The 25,459-nt window shown below is 42.1% G+C and overlaps 1 protein-coding gene across 13 annotated transcripts in view; it reads left to right on the forward strand.

The window, feature by feature from the left end:
* The first annotated feature begins 13,196 nt into the window (after window positions 1-13,196).
* Window positions 13,197-25,459, forward strand: part of WNK1 (WNK lysine deficient protein kinase 1) — a 187,943-nt gene continuing 175,680 nt past the window's right edge. For 5 of the 13 annotated variants that reach the window (XM_032796750.2, XM_032796753.2, XM_032796758.1 and 2 more), the window contains exon 1: window positions 13,204-14,771. In XM_032796750.2, the coding sequence (XP_032652641.1) occupies window positions 13,998-14,771 (774 nt within the window). In that variant the 5' untranslated portion in view covers window positions 13,204-13,997. Of the gene's footprint in view, window positions 14,772-25,459 lie in introns of all 13 variants that reach the window. The other 8 variants (XM_032796747.2, XM_032796748.2, XM_075069393.1 and 5 more) reach the window with 5 other exon arrangements.

The raw sequence follows: 25,459 nt of genomic DNA on the forward strand, positions 1-25,459 counted from the left end.
ATCTCCACTGCCTTCTAGAAAGGTCTTAATTGGCTCCAGGTGCCTTGATTAACCTGGAGCAACTTCCATTTGGTTACCATGCTCCTAGGGATTTGTTTAGCCTGGGGCTAACATACCTGTTTCTCAGTACTTTACTGTAGCCATCTGGCCTTGCCCCATCACAATAGATAAAGTGGTACAGACCACATTAAATACAGTCCTCGGGAAAATGCAAAACATATTTTCCTAAATACCATCAGTGCTTTAAGACAAAATGTTTCATTCTTACTTGGGGCACTTGGGAGGTCTAGGGGGATGAGATGGAACCAAACTACTATACTAAATAAATATACTTTCCTAAAAATACTTAGTCCAATATTTGGAACATTTTTGTTGGAAGTTTGCACTCTTACAAAATCTGTACCAAGCCAGCTGAGTAAATTGAGATGGTAACAGCAGGCCACTTACATATGATGATGATTACTCCCCTCTTCTGTTCAGGAGTACCTTACACATGCTACCAATCTACACAGATAAAATGATGATACAGTCTGATACCCTGGCATAGTATCAATTTTAAAGGAATACAAAGAGAGGGCAACCAGGTCTTGAAGCTGGATATGTAGGTTGGCTGTGGGATTGTCCGCAATTACAATGTGAGAATGGAGGAGGGGAAATGAAATCCAAGATATGCCATACTTTTTCTGAATTAGATACCTGTCCCAATACCATTCACTAGCAGTTATGAGCTCATTCCATTGGTAGTGTTAGGGCTACTTGGTTCTGTTTATAGGATTTAGTGCAAATAATAAGTATAGATTTTTAAGAGGCTTCAATTATGTATGTCTCTTATTTAAGCTTTTTTTAAAAAATTCACCAGAGTATGGGCACCATTGGAGGGTTGTCACCTAAAGCATGTTAAGTAAAGGTGCATCCACTCCCATCTCTTGGGAGACTATCCCACAGCCATCAGTCAGAAAGCTCTTCCTGATATTCTGCATACATTTTCCTTTTCATCTCAGTATTCCTGTTGCTACTTCCTTGTATCACCCTATAAATAACTCCTCTCTTGGATGTTTACAACCCTGTCCCCACCCTCACCATACACACCCCATTCAACGGCCAAGTGGTTGTCAGAGAAGGTGTACTCTTTCTAGTCCATGTAGAATTAGGTGACACAAGTGATGATTAGATACAAACAAGAATGATTAGAGGGGCTGAAAAAAAAGAGATGAAGATGGGTTGATACAGGTGATCTTTACAGAGCTCGTTCTGTTGCCACATACAAATGCAGAAAAGAGAAGATGGCTAATGAAAACCAACAAGTATTTATATTTAGTAATAATAATAACAAATAATACCTAACTTTTTATATAGCACTTTTATCAGTAGATCTCATACTGCTCAAAAGAATTAAGTAGTGATCCCACACACAAGAAAAAAATAGCCACATGGTTGTTAACGTGGTCCTTCTTTGATGATCTGACAGTAAATCTGATCATTAAAGAGTGACATATCATTTGTCATGTGGCATATTGAAAAGTGCAGCGATAAGACATTAAAAATTCAAATGCAAGGAATAATGACACTTTGTCAAGGGTGGCCTCCATTTTGAATTTTTGTGAGAGAAGCAGAGCTTTGTCTTGGAATTTTTCACTGCATACAAGAACTCCTGCAACGTCTAAGTGCAGAATGTACACAATTTCAGTCTTTCATGGTATGTCTGCCTCAGTTTATGCCGAATTTATCTGGCACTGAAGATCATTTCTTGGACCAGACAAATAATGTTTCTTCACAGAGGCTGTTCAGTACAGCAAAGAAGATCTATGTTGCAAATATGTTCCCAGGAACACAAGATGTTTTGGAAATAATAGTTTATCACTAATAAATTAGAGGTATTAATATTTGTGTCTATTTACTGCAGATTTAAATTTTTCACCTGAAATTCACACCAAATAGCCATCATTATGATCTTGTATTGAAATCTGTTTAGCTACTGATGTTTGATTTAAGGATTTTCAGGACTTTTAATATATTCCAAGAGTTTAAAACTGCATTGGCATACACTGCTGCATGTTTTAATCACAGCACTTGGAATCATGTCATTATGAAGAACTTTACAGAAGTCACCTGTGTCCCCACAATGCATAGTGTTTGCCCAGTTGCCATGGTCTGCAGTTAACAGTTTGTGGAGAGAAGCAATTGGAGCATGGCCATTTTTTTGAGAAAACTGCTTTGGGAAAGTTTATGTTTTAGAAAGTGTCCTTTGCAATGAGAGACAGGAGAGAGAACAGGAGGCTGAGGGAAGAAGAAATGCGAAGAGAAAAAGTAAAATTCCTGACAATGGAGTTGTTAATAGACAGAGAGGAAATCAAATCAGTCCCAAAGAAAGAGAAAGAAAGGAGGATGGAAAAGAAGGATCAGAAAGATTTGGAAGAGGATATGAGTCTGAAAAACTAAGTTAAATGCCTGTCATTGGAACTAAAGCTGGTGAATAATAACATTAAAAAAATTAAAATCAGGACCTCAGGCATGAAGACAAAAAACAGACAATGAGGGAAATTAACAGAATGATGGAAATATTAAATGTATGAAGTTGGACTCACTAACTCAAAGAAAAACAGGTTGAATTATCAAATGGAAAAGGTGGACAGGGAAAAAGATGGGAAAGAATATGAAGCAGAAAGACCCAAAAAATGGCTCTAAGATGGTGCAAGGAGGTCTCAATACTGAAATAGTGGAAGCCCTTGTAATGATCGGAAATGTGTTGGTGTCAGAGGACATGACTATCCAATCAGGGTCATCTCCACCACCCGAGGAAAAGGCTGCACACCCTGGTTCCACCACTGATCCCCTCTGGCTGAAGAGGAAAATGCCCAGCAACCAGGGGCGGCTCCAGGCCCCAGCACGCCAAGCACATGCTTGGGGCGGCAAGCCGGGGGGGCGCTCAGCCAGCGCCACGAGGGCGGCAGGCAGGCTACCTCCGGCGGCTTGCCTGCAGAGGTCCGCTGGTTCCGCAGCTTCGGAGGACCTTCCACAGGCAAACCGCCGGAGGCAGCCTGCCTGCTGTGCTTGGGGTGGCAAAATCCCTAGAGCCACCCCTGCCAGCAACTGTCAGCCACCACTATCTCACTGTCTCAAGAGGAAGGCCACCCTGCAGAATTCAGATTCCTCCCACCTGCCAGATAAAAAGAATGCTAACTTGTCAGGGTCCAGCTGTTTCAAAGAATGAGGCAGAAGACATCACTACATCAAGAAACATAGTATTGACCGTCTATACCAGGGGTCGGCAACCTTTCAGAAGTGGTGTGCTGAGTCTTCATTTTTTCACTATAATTTAAGGTTTCGCGTGCTAGTAATACATTTTAACCTTTTTAGAAGGTCTCTTTCTATAAATCTATAATATATAACTAAATGATTGTTGTATGTAAAGTAAATAAGGTTTCAAAATATTTAAGAAGCTTCATTTAAAATTATATTAAAATGCAGAGCCCCCCATACTGGTGGCCAGGCAGTATGAGTGCCACTGAAAATCAGCTTGCGTGCTACCTTTGGCATGCATGCCATAAGTTGTCTACCCCTGGTCTATACTTCACACTGTTATGTCAATAGTTGTGTAATCCAAGGAAGACCTTATATTGAATTTACACTACTTCAATATTACATTTGTTTTAGAACAGTATAATTAAAAGTATTTTTATAAATTGCCACAACTGTGTAAATGCTTTTATGCTTCATACACTGGATTGCCTGGTTTATGATATTACCTGTACAGTTCTCTCCTTCATTTGTTTAGAGATCATTTTATTTTTTTTGGTGAAAGGAGCTTAAAAAGCGTGGTAGAAAAGAGTATTAACATATATGTTACAATTGTTATAGCTCAATTTCCTCTGACTTGCACTGGTTTTACTCTGGTGTAAATAATTTACTTAATTTGAACAATTCCTGATTTATATTGGTGTAAGTAAAAGGAGAATCAGATTATATATATATATATATATATATTGAGTGTGATGCTGCTGATATATTAATAGTGGTCATTAAATTTTCCATGTGTGGTCTTTGGCCGGAGGAGTGTTTTTATGGAAATGTTGAGACAAATTGGACAAGTTGTTTCTGAGATAAGAACTGGAGAAAACAATAGGTGTTATTTCATTATTGAAAATACATCTACATTTTTTGTCACATTGTTTCTATAAATGGGTTGGCCTAGAAACTTCACATTTGTTTTAATCAAGTGTTCTTGATGAGATCTAGTGCACAAGGGTGCTTCGGAGAGGACAGAATGTTTTGTTATGGAGTTATTCACTAGCAATTTGCTACAGCCCTGAAATTCTGTCAGGGAGCTGCCAAAGGTTTTGAAGCCCTGACACTGGACTAAGTAAATTCAGGCTCTATACTAAGGGCCCGGTTAAGTTTGGGAAAGTGCCAAGGATCTAACTTATGCATGCACACCCTCGCAGCTATCTCCTCCAGAGCCCTTCTTTCCCACATAGATACTTATGGCATTCAGAAGCATTACAAGAACTCTGGAAAACATGAACTAGATTATCTGCTGCATTCAGCTTATACGGAGTTCAGCAGAAAGCAGGATGTTCTCAGTGAGCCAGTTACAGATCTTTGATTTTTCTGTTCAGCCTTGGGTGCAGGTTAGAGCGAGCTATTCTAACCTATGCTAGCAAGCAGTCGTTCTTAGGGGATGGTTTACACTGCTGAGTTTTGCAGCACTATAGTTAAACCAAAGTAATTACACCAGTGCAAGCACACTGCACTACTGTAAAAAGTGACTGGTGAAATTTACGTGAGTTTCAAATCTGCACTAGTGTAAATTAATTTTTACACTGGGGAGGTATATCACTGTAAGGGTTTGCTCCATTGCAAAAGTCACCATTACAGACCAGCCCTCAGGGACCATCCACCAGTCTGGGATTTCCAGAGTGCAGGATGCTCCAGCCTCCCTTCCTCCCCACTCCTGACACCCACCTTGCTATGCTTTTTCAAAGACTCATACAGACAGCAGGGAAAATTGATTAACTGACTCTGTAGCAGAAACAATTAAATTAACTATTCATAAACTTCTGTAAAATGCACAAAATGAACACTATTTCTTCCAGTAACAGTGTTCCAAATGCTTTCCAAAGAGAGAAGAAGGAATGATCCAAGGAGCTCACTAAAGATCTGTGAAACTGTCTTTGATCAAATGATCACATACTGTTTTTTCCATAGTATCCCTATTTTAAAGACTTGTTCCTATCAATTACTGAGCACTACTATAAGGTGCTGAGTGCTTGTAACTCCCACTGGCTTCAATGGGAATTGAGAGCACTCAGTTCCCCTCAGGAATGTTCAGCATCTTTCAGGAATGCTGAGAATCTTCCAGTATCCAGCCAGGATAGATAGCATAGAAACAGATTCATGATTTTCACATGCATTTGAAGGACCTGGAGCAGTGGTTTGTGCTGTGCACTGGGCCTGCTACTCCTCTGATTGAAATCAGTGGTATTTTTGGGCTACTCTACACAAGAAGCCCTACAACTATTGTCTGACCATCCCTATTGTCTGACACCCCTGAATTTCCCAGAACCGTGAAAATTTAAATTGGTAAAACTAAAAAATGCTTAAAAATAAACATTTGTATTATCCATCAATTTTATTCATTTTTTTACAAAATTCAGTTCTAATGTTAAATAGTCAGTGAGAAAGAATAAAATTTAATTATGGAAATATACCTATGGTAAAAGGTGGATTTAATGTTAATTAATTAAGAGGTGTTATTATAATTGATTATAAAAAGGGTGGCATGCTAAATTTAGACAGGTACATCAAGGGTACTGTTAGAGTACTTTCTTACTATCCAGGGTCTGGTAATCCCTAGATGCATCATTTCATCTTAGAATGTGAATATACAGGTCTGTCGCATCTTATGCGCATTTAGCATGCACAATTTCAGCTTTACGTGGTTGGCAAAAACAAAAAACAAAAAAAAAAAGAGAGAAAAATAACAATTTTAATACTGTACCTGTAGTGCAGTCGACTCCACCTGCCATTACACTCAATGTAATTTTGACTGTATGCGATTTTTGCTTTACGCACTGACTGCGGAACATAACACCAGCGTAAGATGCGATAGACTTGTAAATGCAGTGTATGGTTATGTTGTAATGGCTGTTCATTTTAACTAACTACGTTGTTTTAAATAAATTCTTTCATTTTATCACATGTCATTCACAGTCCTCCACTAAATTAAATTAAATTATCTGTAACCACCCTAGAGGCTGGAACCTTAAAGAATTCACTTTGGCTTTATTCCTTATCTTTAAACTATTAATTGGGAATACTTAAATCAAAGATTACAGGCTGCTGCATGCCCCCCATCCTTCTCCCCACCTCCACACCTGGCCATACATGCTACATAAAGAACCATGGCATGAAAATGAAACATAATACACAGAGCAATCAGCTATCATAAAAAGAGGAGGAGATAAGGAATTTGATCATTATGGTTTGGTAGCTCTGAAGTAGGACAGTAAAAATAATTTAACTTTATCTCAGGTAAGTATTATGTCAGGTGTTTTTTAAATATTCTTGTTTTCCCCTGTGGTTTTACCTCTGTTTCCTTGGAGGGAGGGGGTTGAATGAGGAGGAAAAGAGAAAGTATGGGGAGGAAAAGAGGCAGAGGCGAAAGCAAGCCGGTCCAGTATAGGGTTGCAGGGGGGTTGGGACAGGGAGGGATGCAGTGAAGGGGGATGGGGGTGCAGCCCCATTCACAGCACTCAGAGATGGGGATACACATACCTCCAACTCTTGGGTGCTGGTGATGGGGCAAGAGACTGCAGTTCACAGCAGAGCATGCACTGCAGCTCAAGCCCAGCCACATGAGGAGCATGAGGGGAAGAGGGCCAGGCAGCAGTGGGAAAAGCGCATGCCAGGCAACCCCTCAACAGCTGCCTGTTGAGCATTCATGAGTGGTGCTAGTTCTTCCCCTGCCCTGACCTAGCCAATGGGAGCTGTGGGTGGGGGGATGGGGAAGCACGTGGACCCTCGCTGACAGCCCCTAAATTGCTTCCAGACCCGGGAGCCATACCGGCCATGGCGTGGCACTAGCAGGGAGTCTGCCAGTCCTGCTGTGGCCCCGCAAACTGGATATTCAATGGCCCAGTCAGTGGTGCTGACTGGAGCCATCAGGATTCCTTTTCAGCTGGGTATTCCAGTCCAAAACCAGACACCTGGTCACCCTAGGTCAGTGGTTCCCAAACTTTAACAGTCTGTGAATCCCTTTCAATAAAATGTCAAGTCTAGCAAACCCCTGCCTAAAAATGAATATTTCCAGGGATTTTCTCCTTTACCTGAGTATAAATTATAAAAGAAGTGATCTTGGAAATATAAAATTTGTTTTTATGACGTGTTTATTACACACTATTTATTATTAATTATTATTTATCAGTACAGTATTTTTATTACATTATGAAAGATCTCACTTTCGTAGCTTGTATCACTTTGAATAAGCCTGTTATAAGACAAGGCTCCTATGTTTCATCAAGGAGTATCAAATGTGAAACAGCACAAAGGTATTTAAGAAGCCAACTCAAAGAGTTCCTGCTACACAAGCATTCAGGGCTTGAGCAGTCCAGGCAAACAACGTACGTTACAACAAAGCTTAAATTTGTTCTTCATAATAATTTAAAAAACAATACTAGCTGCCTATTTAATTTTAAAAACAGCAAAAAATATCCACCTCCCTTTTCAATTCTTATAAGGAGTCTTAAAGTTTAAGTCTCCTCAGTGTGATAGATATTCTTGCTTTGATCTGCTTAGCTCTTGGAAGTCCAGGGGCTCTGGGCTGCTGGCCCTGTGCTTCCTGGCATCCCCAGGGACAGCTCTGGACACCATTAGGGATTTTTTTCCCAAGAACCTCCTGTAACATTTCGCAAACCTGTTTGGGAACCACTGCCCTCGGTGCAGGAAGGAGCTCGGGGCTAGGGCAGAGGGTTGGGGAGCAGAGGGGTGAGGGCTCTGGCTGGGAGTGCGGACTCTAGATGGGGCCTGGGATGAGGGTTTGGAGTGCAGATTACAGCGGGGAGAAAGGACTCCCTCCGGCCCTTTCTCGCTGCAACAGCCCGGGGCCAGGGGAGAGCACCTCTCCCCGCTGCAGCCCTGCACGCTCCCTACCTCTCTCCTCTCCAGGCCAGGCACCTGTGGCTGCGCACCTGCATGGCCCTTGATAGCCTGCTGCACAGCCATGCAACTTAGAGGGAACTTAGGCCACCAGGACTTATTATGTTCCTGGGTGTCATAGTCCTGAAAGTTGTCTTTGCTTCTGCAGTCTGGAAACCCTTCATAAGTCCCATGTAGGACACTGAAGACTTTATTAACAGTGCCAGGGACCTTGGAGACTTAATTAAGTCCATCAGAGACCCTGGAGGCCTCTGAGAGTTTCCGATTAATATTTCTAAAATGAACCACCCAACCTTCCAACACTACTGTAAATCCCTAATCCTCATTAAAGACAAAGAAATAAAATAAATGTGAAGATTTTCAATCAAGATGTCAATGAAATGTGATATACTGAACAAATTAAACTCTCCAGAAAGTGACTCTTACTCAAGTTCTTGTAGTTCTGAAATAAGTCAAAGTAACCTGTAGCTTTAAAAAAAACAACAAATAAATAAATACTCTGACGGAAGTGTAGACATGATAAAAGGCAAGAAGAAAGGAGTTGTTGTGAGGAAATTGTGGTGGCAAGATTGTGTTAGTTACAATCTTAATTATGGAGTGCTATCATAGCTCCATAATGTGCAGTCAAACTTTACGATAGTAGAAAGCACGTTTTTTTTAACATTTAAATTATGCAGTAAAAAAATCACATGCTAATTGTGCTGTATAAGGTATTGCATAAGTGGGAAAAATATAATAACTGTTTCACACTAATATTGCGTCACATGGGCAAGTCAGGAATGCCAATAACAAATGAAATCTGCATTACACAAAATGAAACAAAACAGAACAGCTTCTGTTTCAAGAGTCCCAGTCAAATTTAAAGTCACACGTCTATCAGAATTATTTTTTATTTATTGTTGTTACAAGTAACAACAAGATGACTATAATTGGAACAGATTAGAGAAAAAATACATGTTTTTACTTTATGTATGTGACCGCACTTTGGGCCTAATCAAAAGCCCACTGAAGTCATTGGCAGTCTTTCCGTTGTATATAGTTTCTACAGTAGAGTCAGACTCTTCTGTTGTTTGTGTGGGTCTTTCCCACAGCAACAGGAGAGAAAAATACTATTAAAACATAGAGAAAACTGATTGTAAGACCACAAAAACTGGCAGAGGAGCTCAATGACAGCTGAAGTACTTGAAAGTACTTTTAACTGAATTGTTTTAATCAGCTATATTTCAAGCTGATCGTGTCATGACAGTTGACATGTACTTTTGACAGGGACCTGATCCTACACCTTGAAGACAGAGAGGGTTTTATAATTGGCTGCCATGGGCCAGATTAACTGTCATGAAATGAGCCCATTATGCTGGCCCCATTTGGGCAAAGGGACTGTAAAACTGATAAATCTGGCCACCAAGGAATTCTCCCAGTATAGGAAGTATCTCCATATGGCATAGAGATACCATAATGTGTCTGTGATGCTTCCCCTGTTGCAAAGAGTTGGTAGGGTCCATGATCAGGAAAGAGGGAGTTGCTGGAGAGCAACCGTTGGGGCAATAGGCAGCCGGGTGCTACTTAGGTCAGAGCTGAAGCAGCATAACCTTCTAGAGGCCTAATGAGATGCCAGAAGAATCCAGGAAAGGGAAGGAGCAAAGGTAGTGCTAATCCTCTCCTCTGCTCTCACTCAGCTCTGGGCCAACTGGAACGTGGCTGGACATGAGAATGAAGCCCATTTGGGGCTGCACCAAATCCTATCTAGATGTATAGTACTATACAACATTTAGTGCCAAATCAGCCAGAGTAACCAGAGTAAGTTATAGGCTGGGGAATTTTGTTGGGTTCTGTTGGGAAAAGAGTTTTCCCCCTTCCAAGCCATGAAATGGCTGTTTCTGCAGCCTCAGGATTACATCAATCCATGTATGAACATAGCCTGTGGTTCTGCCCTCATCCTTTTGCTACCACATCCTGTCCTCTGATTTCCTGGCAGTAGGCAGAGCTAGCAGCCACAGAGAAGATGTTTGTGGGCCAAGATTAGTGCAGGTACTGCTGCAGGATGGTTGTGCTGCAAGAGGGGAAGCACTGAGTACATCTGTTGTACATCATGTATAGCAAGGGGCATGTCCCCGCATGTCACTTTATGCCTAGGAAGCATTTTATGCCTTTCAGAGGCAGAGCGCTACTCCCACCTCTCACCTCGGAGGTGGCTGTGAGAGGAGTTAGGAAATTTGAGAGTCAGTACTGAAAATATTGTACTCAGGTAAATAACCCTGTTTGACTTTAATGGGATTGCTCATGAGTTTAAGCGTTTGCAGAATCAGACCCTTGGGATGACATGCTTATTTACATATTGCTCCCAGTTTCTGATGTGTCAGCCTCAGGCCCTTTTGCGTTTAGACCCTGCAAAGCTTAAAGTTCTCTGTTAAAGGGTTTCACTTAACTAACACTGGACAAATATATTTAATCACTGTGGGTGACATATAACCCAGAGCAGAGGGCCCAGACAAAGCCCTACACAACACGTAAGCCCCGCTTAAACCATGTGTTAAAACCAAGAAGCTTGATTCATCCCAATGCTATTTCAGCTTTATGTTCATAGAGTTACACTGGCATAGAACTGGAATAATGTAAAGATAAATCAGGATCAATGTTTTTTCCTCAGCACCCAGCCTGGATAACTGGGTTGTGGGCTATGGATGTTTTCGGAAGGCAAGAAAGAAGGATTCTTGCCTCCTAGGCCATAAACCTGCAGCAAAACCATTCTTCAGCCACTGCTCCAGCCTAGTAGCTGGAATAGCTTGCAACCGTACTCCTTCCCCTACCTCCTGGAGAGGAAAAGAACCAGAAGATCTGTATAGCTGTGGATCTTCCATCCCTGTCCATTCTCTGTCCCAGCCTCCCAAACACAAACCTGAACCTGGAGCCCTCACGGATTGGTATCCATGCTGTTAAGGGATTGCAAACTCTCTGTATGACCTTCCCAATCCTATTCCCCCTTTTGCACAGTGGAGCTGCTCGTATTACACTTTAAAAGAAGGAGCACTTTCTATACTTATAGGCAAATCCTGCCCCAGTACTCATAAGGATCTAAGTGGTGCAAATAGGACTTTACATGGGCCCTCTGCAATGAGTTGAATTTCATCATTTATGTATTTTAATTATTATTTTTATTATTAATAAGATATGTATATGGATATACAGAAAATAATGAGTGCTCCATTTGTAGTGCAGTATTACAATCAACATCTATAAAGACTATATGTGTGTGAGAGAATCACTCAAGTTCAGTGTTATGTATTGTTCAGTGTTGTGGACCACCTGAAAGTCTATGTAGGCATATAGACTGAATCGGGCCCTCTCTGTGGGAGATGTAATGCACAATTTCCTATATTAGTTGGTTTTAATTTTTTTAATGATGTATTTGAAATATATGTGTTAATTTGTCCAATATAAAATGTATAGTTTATACAGAAAAATCTCCAAAAATATTTCTATTACAGTTATTTAAAAAATGCAGTTGCATAAAAGACTTAGGTCCAAAGCCTTTTATTTTACTCATGAAAGTAGTCCCATTCACTTTAATATACCGCTCTTGTGTGTAAGAAGAAATGTTTGGTCTTGGTGCATTATACACATGAGTTGTTTCTACCAGTGCCTCTTACTCTCTGGAAGTTCCTGATTTGTGTGAATGTTCATGTTGCCTTCCTTATTATTCTGAGTGTTATATCTTCCCCATTTAAACTATAACAACTGGAGTTGAGTGTCAAACTATGACGGTTAGATTAATGATAATTTTTAAGGATCAGATTTAAGAATGCTGACCTTTTAGGAGCTGCAAAATAATTGGGGACACACTTTTGCACAGCAGTTATTTGCTCCTGCTGTTTAGGTCACAAGTCCAAGTGACCTAAACTGTGACTACAAAAAACAAACAAATAATTAATTGTGGGTGCAACACAGCTTCCACAATTATATGTGCCTATGGTTTTGTGGAAGGAAAATGGGAGACCTGCTAGAGATGCCTGGTTAAAAATATGAAGCTAAATGCTTGATAATACATATGGCAAAAATGATTCGTTGTAGAAGGGGAACTTGAAACACTACCTTTAAGGGACTCAGGGTTTGATCCTGTAAGGTGCTGAATACTTTGGTCCTGATCCAGGAAATGATGTGTTTTATGGTTAACTGCCCTCATAGCTGAAATCAAGCAGATGACTTAGTGCTTTGCTCATTTTGCAGGATTGAGCCCACAGTCAGATTAAAAATCTTATATTTAAAATATATTTTACTTACATGGTTACATGTAATACCTTGCTATGAAAACTGAATTTAAAAATCTCTCATACCCTTCACTATTTATACTGTTTGTTTATCTCTTCCATTGTGCTCAGCATATAGAAATGAAAATACACTGGTCAGTTTCACTTTTGTTTATATTTATTTTCTGTCTCAGGCACTAGTTGCTTGCTGTGTGATGTGTGGGTTGGATAAACTGCTTCAGAATGGGAACGGTTACAAGTTGAAGGGCCTGTTCCGCATTGCTATGCCAATTCACACCAGCTGAGGAGCTATCCCTGAATCCTTTTTGGTTAGATAAAAACTATTTTTCTTTTAATTTATAAAAACAAATCATGGAAATATTTTCATTGCTTTTAGATTTTGAAAAAGAACTCGGAGAGTGAAAACAGTAGCATTCAATCTATTAAATCATATAATGTATATTGCATTGTAGCCCTGAGTCAACTGAGTATGATGAGAGATTCCTTTCTTCTCCGATAATTATTCCATTTGCAATGATTCTCTCCCCTCTTTTCCTGCCCTGCCCCGCCCCAGTAGCACAGCTTTTACCACAGTATTGTGTGAGGAGCAACCAGGCTCGAGCTGTAAGTAGCCCGCAAGAAAACTACAACTCCCGTGATGCCGTGCACCAGCGCAGTGCGCGACGGGAGTTGTAGGTTAACAGCTTTTCTGTTCCCTCAGAGGAGGGATGAAAAAACTACCATTCCCAGGAAGCGCGGGGCTCCTGCGCAGGCGCAAAACGGGGTGGAAGGAGGGGGCGTATTCCACGGGGCTGTCTATGTCTGTCGGTTTCGTGCGCTAGTCGCCATTTAGCGCGGAGAATTAGCCGGACCGGGTGCAGTGGCTCCTCCCCACTACCCTCACGAGGGAGACACCTGGGCTCCCCGGCCGGGGCCTTGCGGAGGAGGCGGCTTCGCAGGCGGTCCCGGTGAGAGACCCGCCAGGGGGGTTTCCGGCTCCCTGTGAGGCGCCGGCAGGCAGCGAGGGGGCCGGCCCCGCGGCGAGCGGGTACTTCCTACCGGGAGCAGGCCGAGGTCGCCATGGGCGCCGTGTGAGGCGAGAACTCCCCCAGGCTCCGAGGGACCAGACCGTGCCGTGCCGGGCCTGGCCTGTCCTCCCCTCTCGCGGCAGGGGAGTGTGGGGCCTGGGCCCCCGGCGCAGCCGCTTCCCGGCCTGGGCCTGCCCCATTCCCCAGCCCGCGGGGCCAGTCGCTTTTCCTCTCAGAGAGTAGCTGGTCTGGCCCGCTCCAGGCAGCCAGCGGCTTCTCTCGGCCTGGCACCTGCCTCAGGCTCCTCTCGACTTCTCCCCCCTAGTCCCGTGTCCCGGCCCCGCTGCTGTCGCTCCATGTCGGCCCCGTTGCATGGCTCCCCGCTGCAGGATGGATGTGGACGCTAAGCAGGGAGCCACTCCGCCGCCGGCCCAGCAGCCGCCGCCAAGCCCCGCTGTGAGGAGCCCTTGGGACCCTCCTCTGTTGCAGCAGCAGCCGGACGCGCTCCCCGCTCAGTGACACCTCCCACTCAGCATCCTGTCAGCAGCGCTACCCGGAGCCCTGCAGCACCATGTCGGAGGGCTCCGCAGAGAGCAGCAGCCCGGCCCCTCGCTTCCTGGCTCCCCCGCCGCCTCCACCCAAGAACGGTTCTAGCTCGGACAGCTCCGTGGGGGAGAAGCTAGGAGCCGTCGCTGACCATGATGTCTCGGGGGCCGGAGGAGCAGGCGGCGAGGTGGGAGGCGGGGGCCGGGGCGAGGAATACCGGCGCCGCCGTCACACCATGGACAAGGACAGTCGGGGGGCTGCAGCCACCGAGCACCGCTTCTTCCGCCGTAGCGTGATCTGCGACTCCAATGCTACTGCTCTGGAGCTGCCTAGCTTGCAGCTCGCAGCAGCTCCGGCCGTCGCCACTCCCGGGAGTATCATCCCGCTGCTGGGCTCCCCTCCGGAGCCTGCTAGCCAGATCTCCTGCGTCTCTGCCACCCACGTCCCCCTGCTGTTGCAGCAGCCGTCTCTGTCGCTTCCCCACGAGGAGCAACCCATTCAGGAGCCCCCTGCAACAGAGGACATCGCCCCCATACTGCCCAAAGCAGAGGCAGAGGAAGCCGCCTCCCTACCCCATACCAACACGGCAGGTAGTGCAGCCACCGCCAGCCGGGAGCTCCAGGAGGGGCGAAACCGACAGCAAGAGGATATCGAGGAGTTAGAGACCAAGGCGGTGGGCTTCTCCCTTGACGGCCGCTTCCTCAAATTCGATATTGAGATTGGAAGAGGTTCCTTCAAAACTGTCTACAAGGGGCTGGACACGGAGACTACGGTGGAAGTTGCCTGGTGTGAACTGCAGGTAAAAGAGGTTCAAATTCCCCAAGCAGTCATTCCCCTGCTGGCAGCCTCAAGAGAAGGGCAGAATCCTCAGATGACAGGTCAACTGTCATCAGGGATGGGTGACACAGGTTTCCCTAGGTGCCACCCAGCCAACCATTCCTTGAATGGAGGGAGCAACTTCTCCCATGAGCTAGGCTGCCTGTTCCATTCCCTAAAGGTCTATTCCCCCTTATGAGGTTGTCCAAGCACTGAGACGTCAGAAACAGTAACTGCACTGAGTTTGCTGGAGCACTGAGCTTTCATGTCTTCTAAAGGTAATTTGGAGAGTTGCACAAAATCCTTTACTTGAGGGATAAAGGGGTTCAAGCTATAAAATTAGCATTCCTACTTATTGAAATCTAGTTCAAGTCTACCTCCAGCTAAGATAAACTTTTTCAAAAGATTGGCATTTGACACTAATGTCAAGAAAAAATGTATGAAGTAGGGGAAACACTTGCATGTGTGGCTAACGGCATCTTACAGGAGATATTCAAGAAATATGCTAGCAAAGTGCACATAATACAGAGGTAAACCAATGTAAAATTAAACTTGAGTAGGTAGTGTACTATGACTCCCCAGTAGCTCAGCCCAAGTCCCATGGCTACCTGTTGATACACTGAAAAGTAAATGCTTGCCTTTTGTAAAATTGCAAAGGTTGAAATTCAACTTTTCCAGGTAACTATCTGGTTAAACTGATACAAAGATGTTGCCGTACCTGCCAGCTCTTTGCTTCAACAAAGCAAAGGCTGTGCCGAAACCCAGTCTCATGATGGCAACAGCAGCAACTTCAGCTCCATGGCGAGTTGGAGCATGTATAACTAAATAAGAGGTAGGTTGCTGTGCAGCAAGGTTAAGGGGGAGCATAGAGCCTGGCCTACCAGTTACAAATATCTGAAATAGGGGAATGGAGCATCTCTGCTCTTGAAAAATTGGAGGGGGCAGAAGAAAGGCAGCAGTGGAAAGTAATCTTCCCTATTGCTTCTGAGGGATCAAGTGCATGATCTCAGTGCTCTCTCCTGACTGGCTGCAGTATCCCATGTGCCAAAATTCTTTCTCCTCCACAGAGCAACTTACCTACTCTCACAGTCAAACTGAAAAATGACTGAGACCACCCTCAGCTTGTATTTGTAGCATGCATTTTGAAAGCAAATGACACCCTCTGCCAGTGTGCTGTGTAGCTGTGCATCACCACATACTGAACAGGTTTGTGGTAATAGCTTTGCAAGCTTTTTTTTTTTTTTAAATAAATCCTAAAACCTAGCAGAGCAGTCAGGTCCTGCTGTCATTGGTCCTGTGTGTGTTTAATGCTTGATGCCTGTTCGGATGCTAGGCAATACTTGAACTTTCAGTGCACAGTCTGAGTGGTGCATTATGTTTTCTTTATGCAGTCTGATGTAATTTTGATTTGAAATCCTAATCTTATTCTCTGTTTAAATGGTTCTGTGAGTTCATCTCAGGTTCATTTTAATATTCAGATATTATTTATTGACCTGAAATGATTGTCAACTTGATAGTGATAATTTCTGACGTCAGCAGATATCGTGACAGTCACGATGTACTAATGGTTATGGGATACTATAGGAAGAAATTAGCTATTAGAAACATCACATACCTTTTATTTACAAATAAATCTGTTTTATAAAACAGATTTAACCAAGATTTTGAAGTTAAACATTTTTATCAGACACTTCAAAAATAACATAATGGTTGGAATAACAATGGAAAATAGAGGGAAGAAAATCTTTTTATAGAGTAAGTATAGGGTGATGAATTCCAGTTAGGTTTTGCTGGAAGGCTATGAGTAGGTTGTAGATTACATAATTACAATATTTCAGTTTGCAGTTTAAGAACCAATGGTGCGATAACTCCACAGGGTGAGTGACAAAGGTACAGGGTATGAATAGAGAACTGTCCTACGGTTGGTGGAAATAAACTAGCAACTACAGAAATGAACTTGTGATGCATGGTAAATAGGATATTTTAAGGCCATGAGTGTAGTGATTCCTCACTGCCTTCAGTTGTTTTGGCTGGAGAGGGACCCTGTAGCCAGTGGTCTTTAGTGATGCTTCACATTTACTTCAGTAATAATTATAGGAGGATGTTATTGCAGTTCTGTCACTTATATTGACGTTTTCTTGATTTGCTCACTTCACTCAGACTCAACTGTATAGCTTTGCATGGATGAACTTACACTTTATAAGGATGATCTACTGATGCAAGGAGTGTTGCAGAGAGGAGGACTTAATGAATTCCATGCCAACCTGAGGTGGATTAATTTCTTTTGTGAGCACAAATGAGCTCTGATTCTTTTAGGGCTGTCTTGACTTTGTGACCAATTTATGCTTAACCTTTTCATAGTTTTGATGCTTTGAAAAGTATTTTAAAATACTATAGCTACCTTTTGTCTGTAGTTGAAGCTAGTAAGGTGGGGAAGAAATTCAAACAATTAAATCTATCTTTTCTTTTTGAAAAGAACCCTGTCCAAAATATTCAGTTTATTCCTTGCTATCAAACACTAGCACTGCTATGTAATTTGGGAGCTGAAAGGGCATTGGAGACATAGGAGAGATGATGAGCATGGCAGGTGTCCCTTTAGTTAAGGATTTTTTTTATCCAGTGCTGCCACAATAAATCACATAAGAATTTACTTAAGCATAGTGTGTAGCCACAGACACCGTTTTCTGGCTAAGGCTCATTTGCATGATACAGCAGCCTAACCTGGTGTAAGTAAAACTTGATACATGGTATCATGCAATTGGAAAAGATGACAGAGGGATAAAACATGGCAGTTCTTACTTGCAAGGCATGTGATGGGCAGGGGCGAACTGCGAATGCAGTGCGTGGAAGCCTACCAAAACTTCTATATATATTTAACTTAGTCTTTTGAGTATACATTTAATGCCTAAGTTATCTGAAACGTCTTTGCTGATAGGAAAGGCTAAAATGCCAATCTTTTTACTGTTTATCAAAATTGTTAAATATTTTTGATCATGAAGTGTTCAAATTATACAGCACTGAGGACAGTCCTGCTAGAGCATTCAAGGATTTGGTGTGTTACGCAGGCAAACCTAGAATGGACTTGGCAATAGAATGTCTGTTTAACTGTGGGGTTTCTAACTGGATGACACAACTATCTTTGACTCTAAACTAGGAACCCGGGAGGGAGATCAAGGGTAAAATTTTCAGAAGTCTTTTTTCAAAAAGAACATGGGGGGAAAAGTCATTTTTCAAAATGGATTTAAATACCTAAGTCATTCTGGAAAATCTCACACTGTGTCTTTCAGAAGCCTGGATGACTGCATGGTGGTGTCTCGTGTTTGTCAGGCTGAGAATAGTAGCATAAATGGAAAAGTAAACATTTTTGTTTCTCCAAAGGCTACAGGTGTGTAGCTTAATGGCCGTCCTCCCTTTTGCCAGGTAGGAAACCTGGGTGAAATTTCTGTTTTCTTTTTCGTTATACAGGGAAGGTGGGAATCTGTGATACGGAGGATTTTGGAGGAATCAATGATATTGAGGATTTTGGGGCTCTGGGATTGATTCAATGGAACTCCAGTAAGCAGCCTTCTAGGATATTTTGGCTTTGCTCCAAATGCTTTGGTTCTCATTTCTGTTCTTCTCTTCCCACTGGTTACATGCATTGAAGTGCTTCTTCCATTGTCATAATTGGACGTGTCATAACTGCATCTAGAAAGAGGTTAGGGTCAGCACTCATAGGCTTCATGATGTAAATGGCAAGGACAAACTCAGCTGAATATCTACTTGTGAATGGAATGGCAGTAATTCAAAGAAGGGAAAATAGCTATGTGTAACTTTTAACATGGCTGGTTAATCTAATTGTTCAAAAATGAAAAACAATTCTTAACCGCCTCTTTTGGTTCAGTAGCATTGCTAGTAGGAATACATGATGCCTTATTCTTGTTACATTAAACTTAATAACCCTGTATTATTGAGTAACTGTAGGTCAGAGGAAGTCACAGTTCCAGTTGATTATTCATGTAAGTCTGAGGTGTGGTCTGTGAACCTCCAGGTTAAGTCCCTCCTTTCCTCTCCATTGAGTCAGTTTTGAGTGGGATTGTGTAGTCTACTTAAGTTCATCAAATAACACAGACCTGCAGAATAACTGGTTTGACCTGAGAATCTTCTGAGTGATATTGGATTGCTATGAGAATTTATCACTTGTAAAGGAGCACTAATACTCTGTATCTTTTAATCATGAAAGTGCAGTGGGTGTTCGGCCTGCCCTTAAAATAATTAATCTCGCCTTTCCTGATGTGTGTGTGAGGAATTTGAATAATTACCTTTAAGTTGGAAAGGGTCTTCCCTTTAATGGGGAAAGGGTGATACAGGAGCCGTCATGTGAAAGTTATTTTAAGTTGTTTGTGGAAATGCTTCCAAGGTGCTAGTGAAAGTAATATTAGCTGGAGCAATGCTGGAGCAAAACCAGTATTTGCCCCTTCCCACCCCTACAGCCAACTATAACTACATGAAGCTTTGCTAACATACACCACCTTTGCCATTCCTGTATTTGACATCTTTGTAGAATTAATCAGGGTATTGTGCTAAATCATCTATCTTTCACATGGACAGATGTCTCGGTCCTGGCGCTGGTAGTAGGATGTTGAACCTTAACATACAGTGATGTAAGATAGATGTCCATTCTGGAGGTGAAACTGGTGCAGTAGTGTGTTCTGATAGTTTTGTTTAAATGAGTAAAAGCTGAAAATGAAGTTAATCTGAATTTGTTGCTATCTCTAATTCTCATTGTTAGCTCAGCTCTGATGTACAGGCCTACGTTTTAGAACTATAAATTCCAGTTAGACTACACACTCAAATCCACTACGTTTAGGTTTGGGATCAACCACCCCTAGTGATGTCCTTGCTTTCCTAGCATTGATGATAAAGCAGTTGAATACAAACATAACTGCATTCCTGTTTACATGCAACTGGCATTACTCTAAAATAAACAGCAAGGGGGAGAAATGATAAAGCATGCAGCCCTTGAATTTTACTACAGGAAGCAGTGATGTACAAAACGTGTGTCTCATACAAAAATTTCACTGAAGGAACATTCTGGCTGTGATAGAAATGTAAATAAGGAAACCTCTATTTAAGAGTAAAATGTACCCTTATATAAGTATTTAAATAGGATATGAGAAGTTGGCTGGGTATGAGGTAGGTTTCATTCTTAAGTGGTAAATTTGACGCAGTCTAATTTTTAATTTTTAATTTAGCTCAAACTCTTAATACAAAGATGAAGTCTGTTAACACGTACAAATAAGTGGAATATAAATTGTAGCTTACAGGCTTTAATATGCCAGTCTTTGCAGACTGGTTGGTTCTCACGCTGTTGCTTGGACAGTTTAGGGTCACTGATGCATTATGAGTCTCCGTGACATTCTGTCCTGAGCCAAATTTGGTGGATTATGGGGTAGGATGCCAGTAAGGGATGGGTTTTAGGTCTTCCAGGGTGTGTGTTCCATCTGCTTTCGTTGTGTCATAGTAGAAGATGATTCTTGGAGAGAAGCTGGTAGGCATTCAGAGCAGATGACCATACCACCTGAGTGCTTTGAGCAACCATTTGAGAAAGCAGGACCTAGTTAGTTAGGAAACATATCTCTTCATTCAATTTGAATTTGTCTCGCTTGAGGCTTTTGATTATTTGGAGATTTATTTGAATGGTGTCCAACTTCTTTTCAATCGTGACTGTGAGCAGCCATGTGTCAGTCTCATGTTTCAGAGTGCAGACCACCAAAGCATTGTATATGCTTAGCCTCATCTCTCTACTTAGCAAGGTGGTCAGTTTCCAGAATATGCTCTTAATAAGGTGCCCCACTAGTGACTGTGCTTTTGCAATGCTTTGTCAGTGCTTCCCATGTTACTGACGCCAAAGGCAAGGCTGGTGAAATCACTGACAGTCTTGGGTGGCTGCCGATTAAGGTGCTTGAGCACTCAGTGTTCAGAGCAATCAACTGGAAGAATTTTGCTTTTACCTCAATTAATTTTCAGGCTGACTTTTGCCACTGAGCTTTGCCAGGACTTTAAATACTGCAGCTAGCTTCTCTTGATTCAACAGCTCGTGTTGTGTTGGTGAGGTTCTTATCAAGGCATATTTCAAAAGTGCATTTACATAGTGTCTGGTCAACTGCATAGTCTATGATGGCATTGAAAAGTTCTGGGGCAGCAAAGCATCTTTGTCAAATTCCCAATCTAATTTGGAAGAAGGCAGTTCTTTTCCCATGTACAAGAATACAATTTGAGGTGTCTCCGTATGGGAGATGGAACACTACAGAGGACAAGTATGTTGCTCTAAACTGAGGAGCTATTCTGGATATCAGAATTATCGTTTCCAAAATTTGCTATTGATTATATTAAATCTCAGGCTTTATGTTTAAGCCAGTCTCTAAGTAATAGAAATGGGGATGAGATCTATGTAGGGGGTAGATAACCTCACATCTCCATACTGTGGGTTTCTTTCATCTTCGTCTGAAGCACCTGGTATGGGTCATTATCAGAAAAAGAATACTGGATGTAGATTGACTTTGAGTCTGATCTAGTATGGCAAGTCCTCCGTTACTGTGCCTACCTAGTATTACTTGTGTAGTTTTAACTGGATGGATATAAAATAAATGAGGTTCACTGTCAAAAAAATTAGTAGCATTAAAGCACTAGATGGTTTGTTTGGCAATCATGTATGACTTGAGACAGTTGCCTAATCAACTATAGGAAAAATGCTGAAAAACTTTATGATGGAGGTAATATACCCACTAAAGTTTAAATATTGTCTTTTCATAAACTTGAATGCATATAAGTGTGTGCCGCACTTACGAATGCAGCATGATCACGTGAAGATACACCACAGAGAGTGCCTAGATTCACCCTTCCTCAAATAAGTCCTTATCAGACTGGCTAGGGGTGACTGAGAGGGAAGAGGAGAAGGACCAGGACAATCCAAATGGGGTCGTCCACCATCCTTGTGCACTTTTTTACATTGTCATCTGATCTAACCCTTAGCCTAGTGTCCCACCCAGTGGTTTTAAGGCGTTGCAAGTTGTTTCGCCCAGGATTGTTGAGATGCATGCTCTCCAGTGCAAGAAAAGGTTCACATTCATGGGATTTTTGATTCACAACAGAGTGGGCATGCTGTTAAAGAAACATTTGGCAGCTAGCTAAAAATCTCTGGCTTACTCCAGACTGCATTATTTTCAAGGTTTCTTAGAAAATGCTCTTAAAATACTTGGATTAAAAAAAAAAGTGATCAAGGATTTTTCAGTAGAAGAAAACTTTGACAATATTGTGGTGGAGGTTGGAGAGTTCTTATTAGAGTTTCATTTGTAAGTCAGGTCTGTAACTTAAAATTTCAAGTCTGAGCTGAAGCTTGCGTTGATGTCTGAGCTTACCTGAAAAGTAGAAATGTATCAGGCTGCAGAACATATATCCTTATTTTGAAGCCCATCTCTTGGTTAAAATGACTAGGTACTGCTGAGTGACACATAAGAGAACCTGGTGTTTTAGCAGGCTTATGCTGGGAGGAAGGAATTGTTGTGGGGGGGAAAGCTAGTAATACTTTCAGTGCAGAAGGAGATATGGTGCCCTCTGCTGCTTGTTTAGTGCTGTTTTAAATGCCTGAACTTGGGATACTAGAGCCATCTAGTGATTCACAGGATAGGCAGCATCACTACAAGCTTGTGCCTTCTATCCTACCATAAGACTACAGTGAGGTGGAAGGCCCACCAAGCCTCTTCAATTCTTGGCATATCTGTTGACAGTCAACAAATTTTTTTATCTGTGCTGATTTATGATGTGCAAAGTCTAATGGGAATAGTTCAAGAACCAACTGACTGACTTCAACTAGGTCAGGGAGCAGTCATCAGACTATGAAACATTGAGTGCCTATTCTCCCACTGCAGCATAACTCCCATTGACTATGATGGGAGAATAGGGCTCCTTAAACCATTGATACAGAAAGGAGAGATTCTGTCTCATGACTTTTCAACTGCCTCTTCATCTAAATGGCTGTTCCAGTTCCTACTTTTGCTACACCAGTAGCTGAAGATAGGTTGAGTCTAATCTACTTCTTTCCCTGCCAGTTAGATGTACTTTTTTCCATTTTTAGTTGTCTGCCTTCTTTCTCCCGCTGCACCCACACAGTGAGTGACTGTGAAATGTGCCCATAATCTGTAGTATGCCTGTGTTCATTGGCAGTAGAGGCATAGGACCCTTGGTCTTTGAGTGCTTTGGCATAAATTAAGTAGAATAGTTGTGATGGGATGCATTCGGATGACAGACAATACACCATGTGTGACAGATGACCATAGTCTAGTATAGTTAATGCAGCTGGTCTGGCCAGACAGCCTTGCTTAGCCATTTAAATGTCTACTGAGTTGGTATCAGTGTTACCCAGGCTGCTTTTTTTTCTCTGTCTGATCTCTTTTATCGGGTTAACAGCCCTAACAGGAGATGGATTATTTTTGCCTTACTAACTCTTTCTGGTGAGTTGCTTGGACTCCAATATATGTATCTTGAACAATATGAAAACATTGACTATTTCTGTCCTTGTTAAGATGACTGACACAAACTAGAACATATAAATATTGCTATTAAAAGATGAAATCCAGGTGATTATCTTAAGGATTTAAACATCTGCTTGCGCTTATGTAACCTGCATCTGTTAATAGCAGCTTCTGTGTTACTGCTAGGATTTGGTTAAATGTTACAGAATATCAGCGTTTCTTTATTCTCCAGATGAGCTTTTATGAGGCTTTTTCTTAAAGCCTTGACATATTTTTAGTTTTCTCTCGCCTCTGTCAACTGTTTACAATGTAACTTCAAGATGCCGCCCAGTTTCCTTGGGGTAACAGCAATTTTTTTCTGAATAAACCTGTTTTATCAAGAGTTGTGTATATATGGGAAGCATTAGCTTCTGAAATCCTGGAAGTTCTCTATGCTGAAATGATTTGTTCTATATTTTTAGCTGGCTTGGACCCACTCAACATAAGATACTTTTAGGCAGGGGAAGGAACCATGAGAAATGATTTCTAACTTGAGTTGGAGGGAGCAGTTGAGACTTAGGGAATGCAGACCTGGTTCGGTCTCACTGTAGGTTAACTACCTCAGAAATCCTGGTGGGGAAAACTGACTGAATTTGTTAGAAATCTCCCACGTTGAGCTTCCAGCAATATTTTTCACTTCAGTATTGCACTTGGGATCTAGGCAAGTAGGGAGCTGTTGTGTAGAGAGTGCTCTTTGGAGGAAACCTCATGCTAGTCACATGCAGAAATCAATATACAATTCACTGGTTTAGTGAGTTGTCAGATTTACCAGAAGCATGTAGTGTGCTGGAAACTTAACAGCAAAAATTAAAGTAGCTGATGGCAGAGTGAGCTCTAGTTTCCTCTTCGCGCCTTCTTTTTTAGTGAAAAAACCACAAACATCCTTCACATGCATATTGATTCAGCTGCTAATCTGAAAATGGCTTGGCCCTTTCTAAAACGTTTGCATCTGAAAATTTTACAGTGGACACTTGCATTTTTCATCTTGATGGCAACTACAGGCCAATTCAAATTTTACGATGAGATTTTGTTGTTCAGATGCACAACAGGCTAAGGGAGCAACTCCTGACAGAAAAGCCCCACTGCCTTATGGGTGAACTCAGGAGAATGTAAGGCTTTGAGAGGAAACTCAGACAGAAAATCTGGAATGGAGCCCGTAAGTCAGTCAGGTACTAACATTTAGTATCTTTCTGGCAACTCCTGTGGCAAATCAGGTGGTAGACGCATTGGTGGTTCTTCTCCACTGGATTTCACTGGTGACATCCAAAGGGGGGTTCTGATGCATGGGCAACTCAGGGCCTCCATATCATCTGTCCAGGCTTGTGTTTTGTATATGTCTCCAGGGCACTATAGTCCCCTTCATCAGAAAAAAATACATTACTAGGGAATGTTTTCTAGAGCAGGAGTGGTGAAAGACCTGGTTCTGGAGTACAAACGCATTCTAGGACTTGTCTACAGTAAAACTTCTGTGCTTCCATGGCTCACATGTAAATTAGTGGTCCCCATTGTTGATTCCAGGGTAGAAAGGGCTCTGGGTTGGTGTTGCCCTTTATGTGGACTGGCTCTGGGCTGCACTATGCTAACATGGTGTTTAAAACATCAGTTGTTGCCTGAAGCTTTAAGAGCTGTTGAAATTAATGTTGAAAATGCAGAGGAGAATCTTCTAGCAAAAGTGCTCATTTTGAGACTACATTAATGAGCACAAGGCAACTCTTCATGCTTTCCAGCAGGGTCCACGTGTGCCAGTTAGCACATGACACTCCAGTGAGCACTAGAACTTACATTCCTCTAGTGTGGGTGAAAGCACGGTGTAGACAAGCTCTAAGTCACTTTCATATTGTCCTGGACAGGGAAAAACTTAATGACTTGGTATGACAGATGACTTCCTTTATTGTCTATTTGGTAAGTTTTCAGTCTGCTGATCTTCAGAAGCTTCTTCCAAGGTCCTTAAATTGTAACTTACTGTTCGTAGACCATGCCTTACGTGTGGGCACTATTGTAATGGCCTGTGATTTGCATTTTTCACAAAGCTTCTTAGTTTCTAGTATGCAAGAGCTAAAATAGTTTTTTAGACTGCTTACAAAGTCAAGATGCTTTCAACCTTATTTGAGTACAGCTA

Source organism: Chelonoidis abingdonii, chromosome 1, assembly GCF_003597395.2.
Source record: "Chelonoidis abingdonii isolate Lonesome George chromosome 1, CheloAbing_2.0, whole genome shotgun sequence".
In the NCBI taxonomy this organism is placed as follows: domain Eukaryota; kingdom Metazoa; phylum Chordata; order Testudines; family Testudinidae; genus Chelonoidis; species Chelonoidis abingdonii.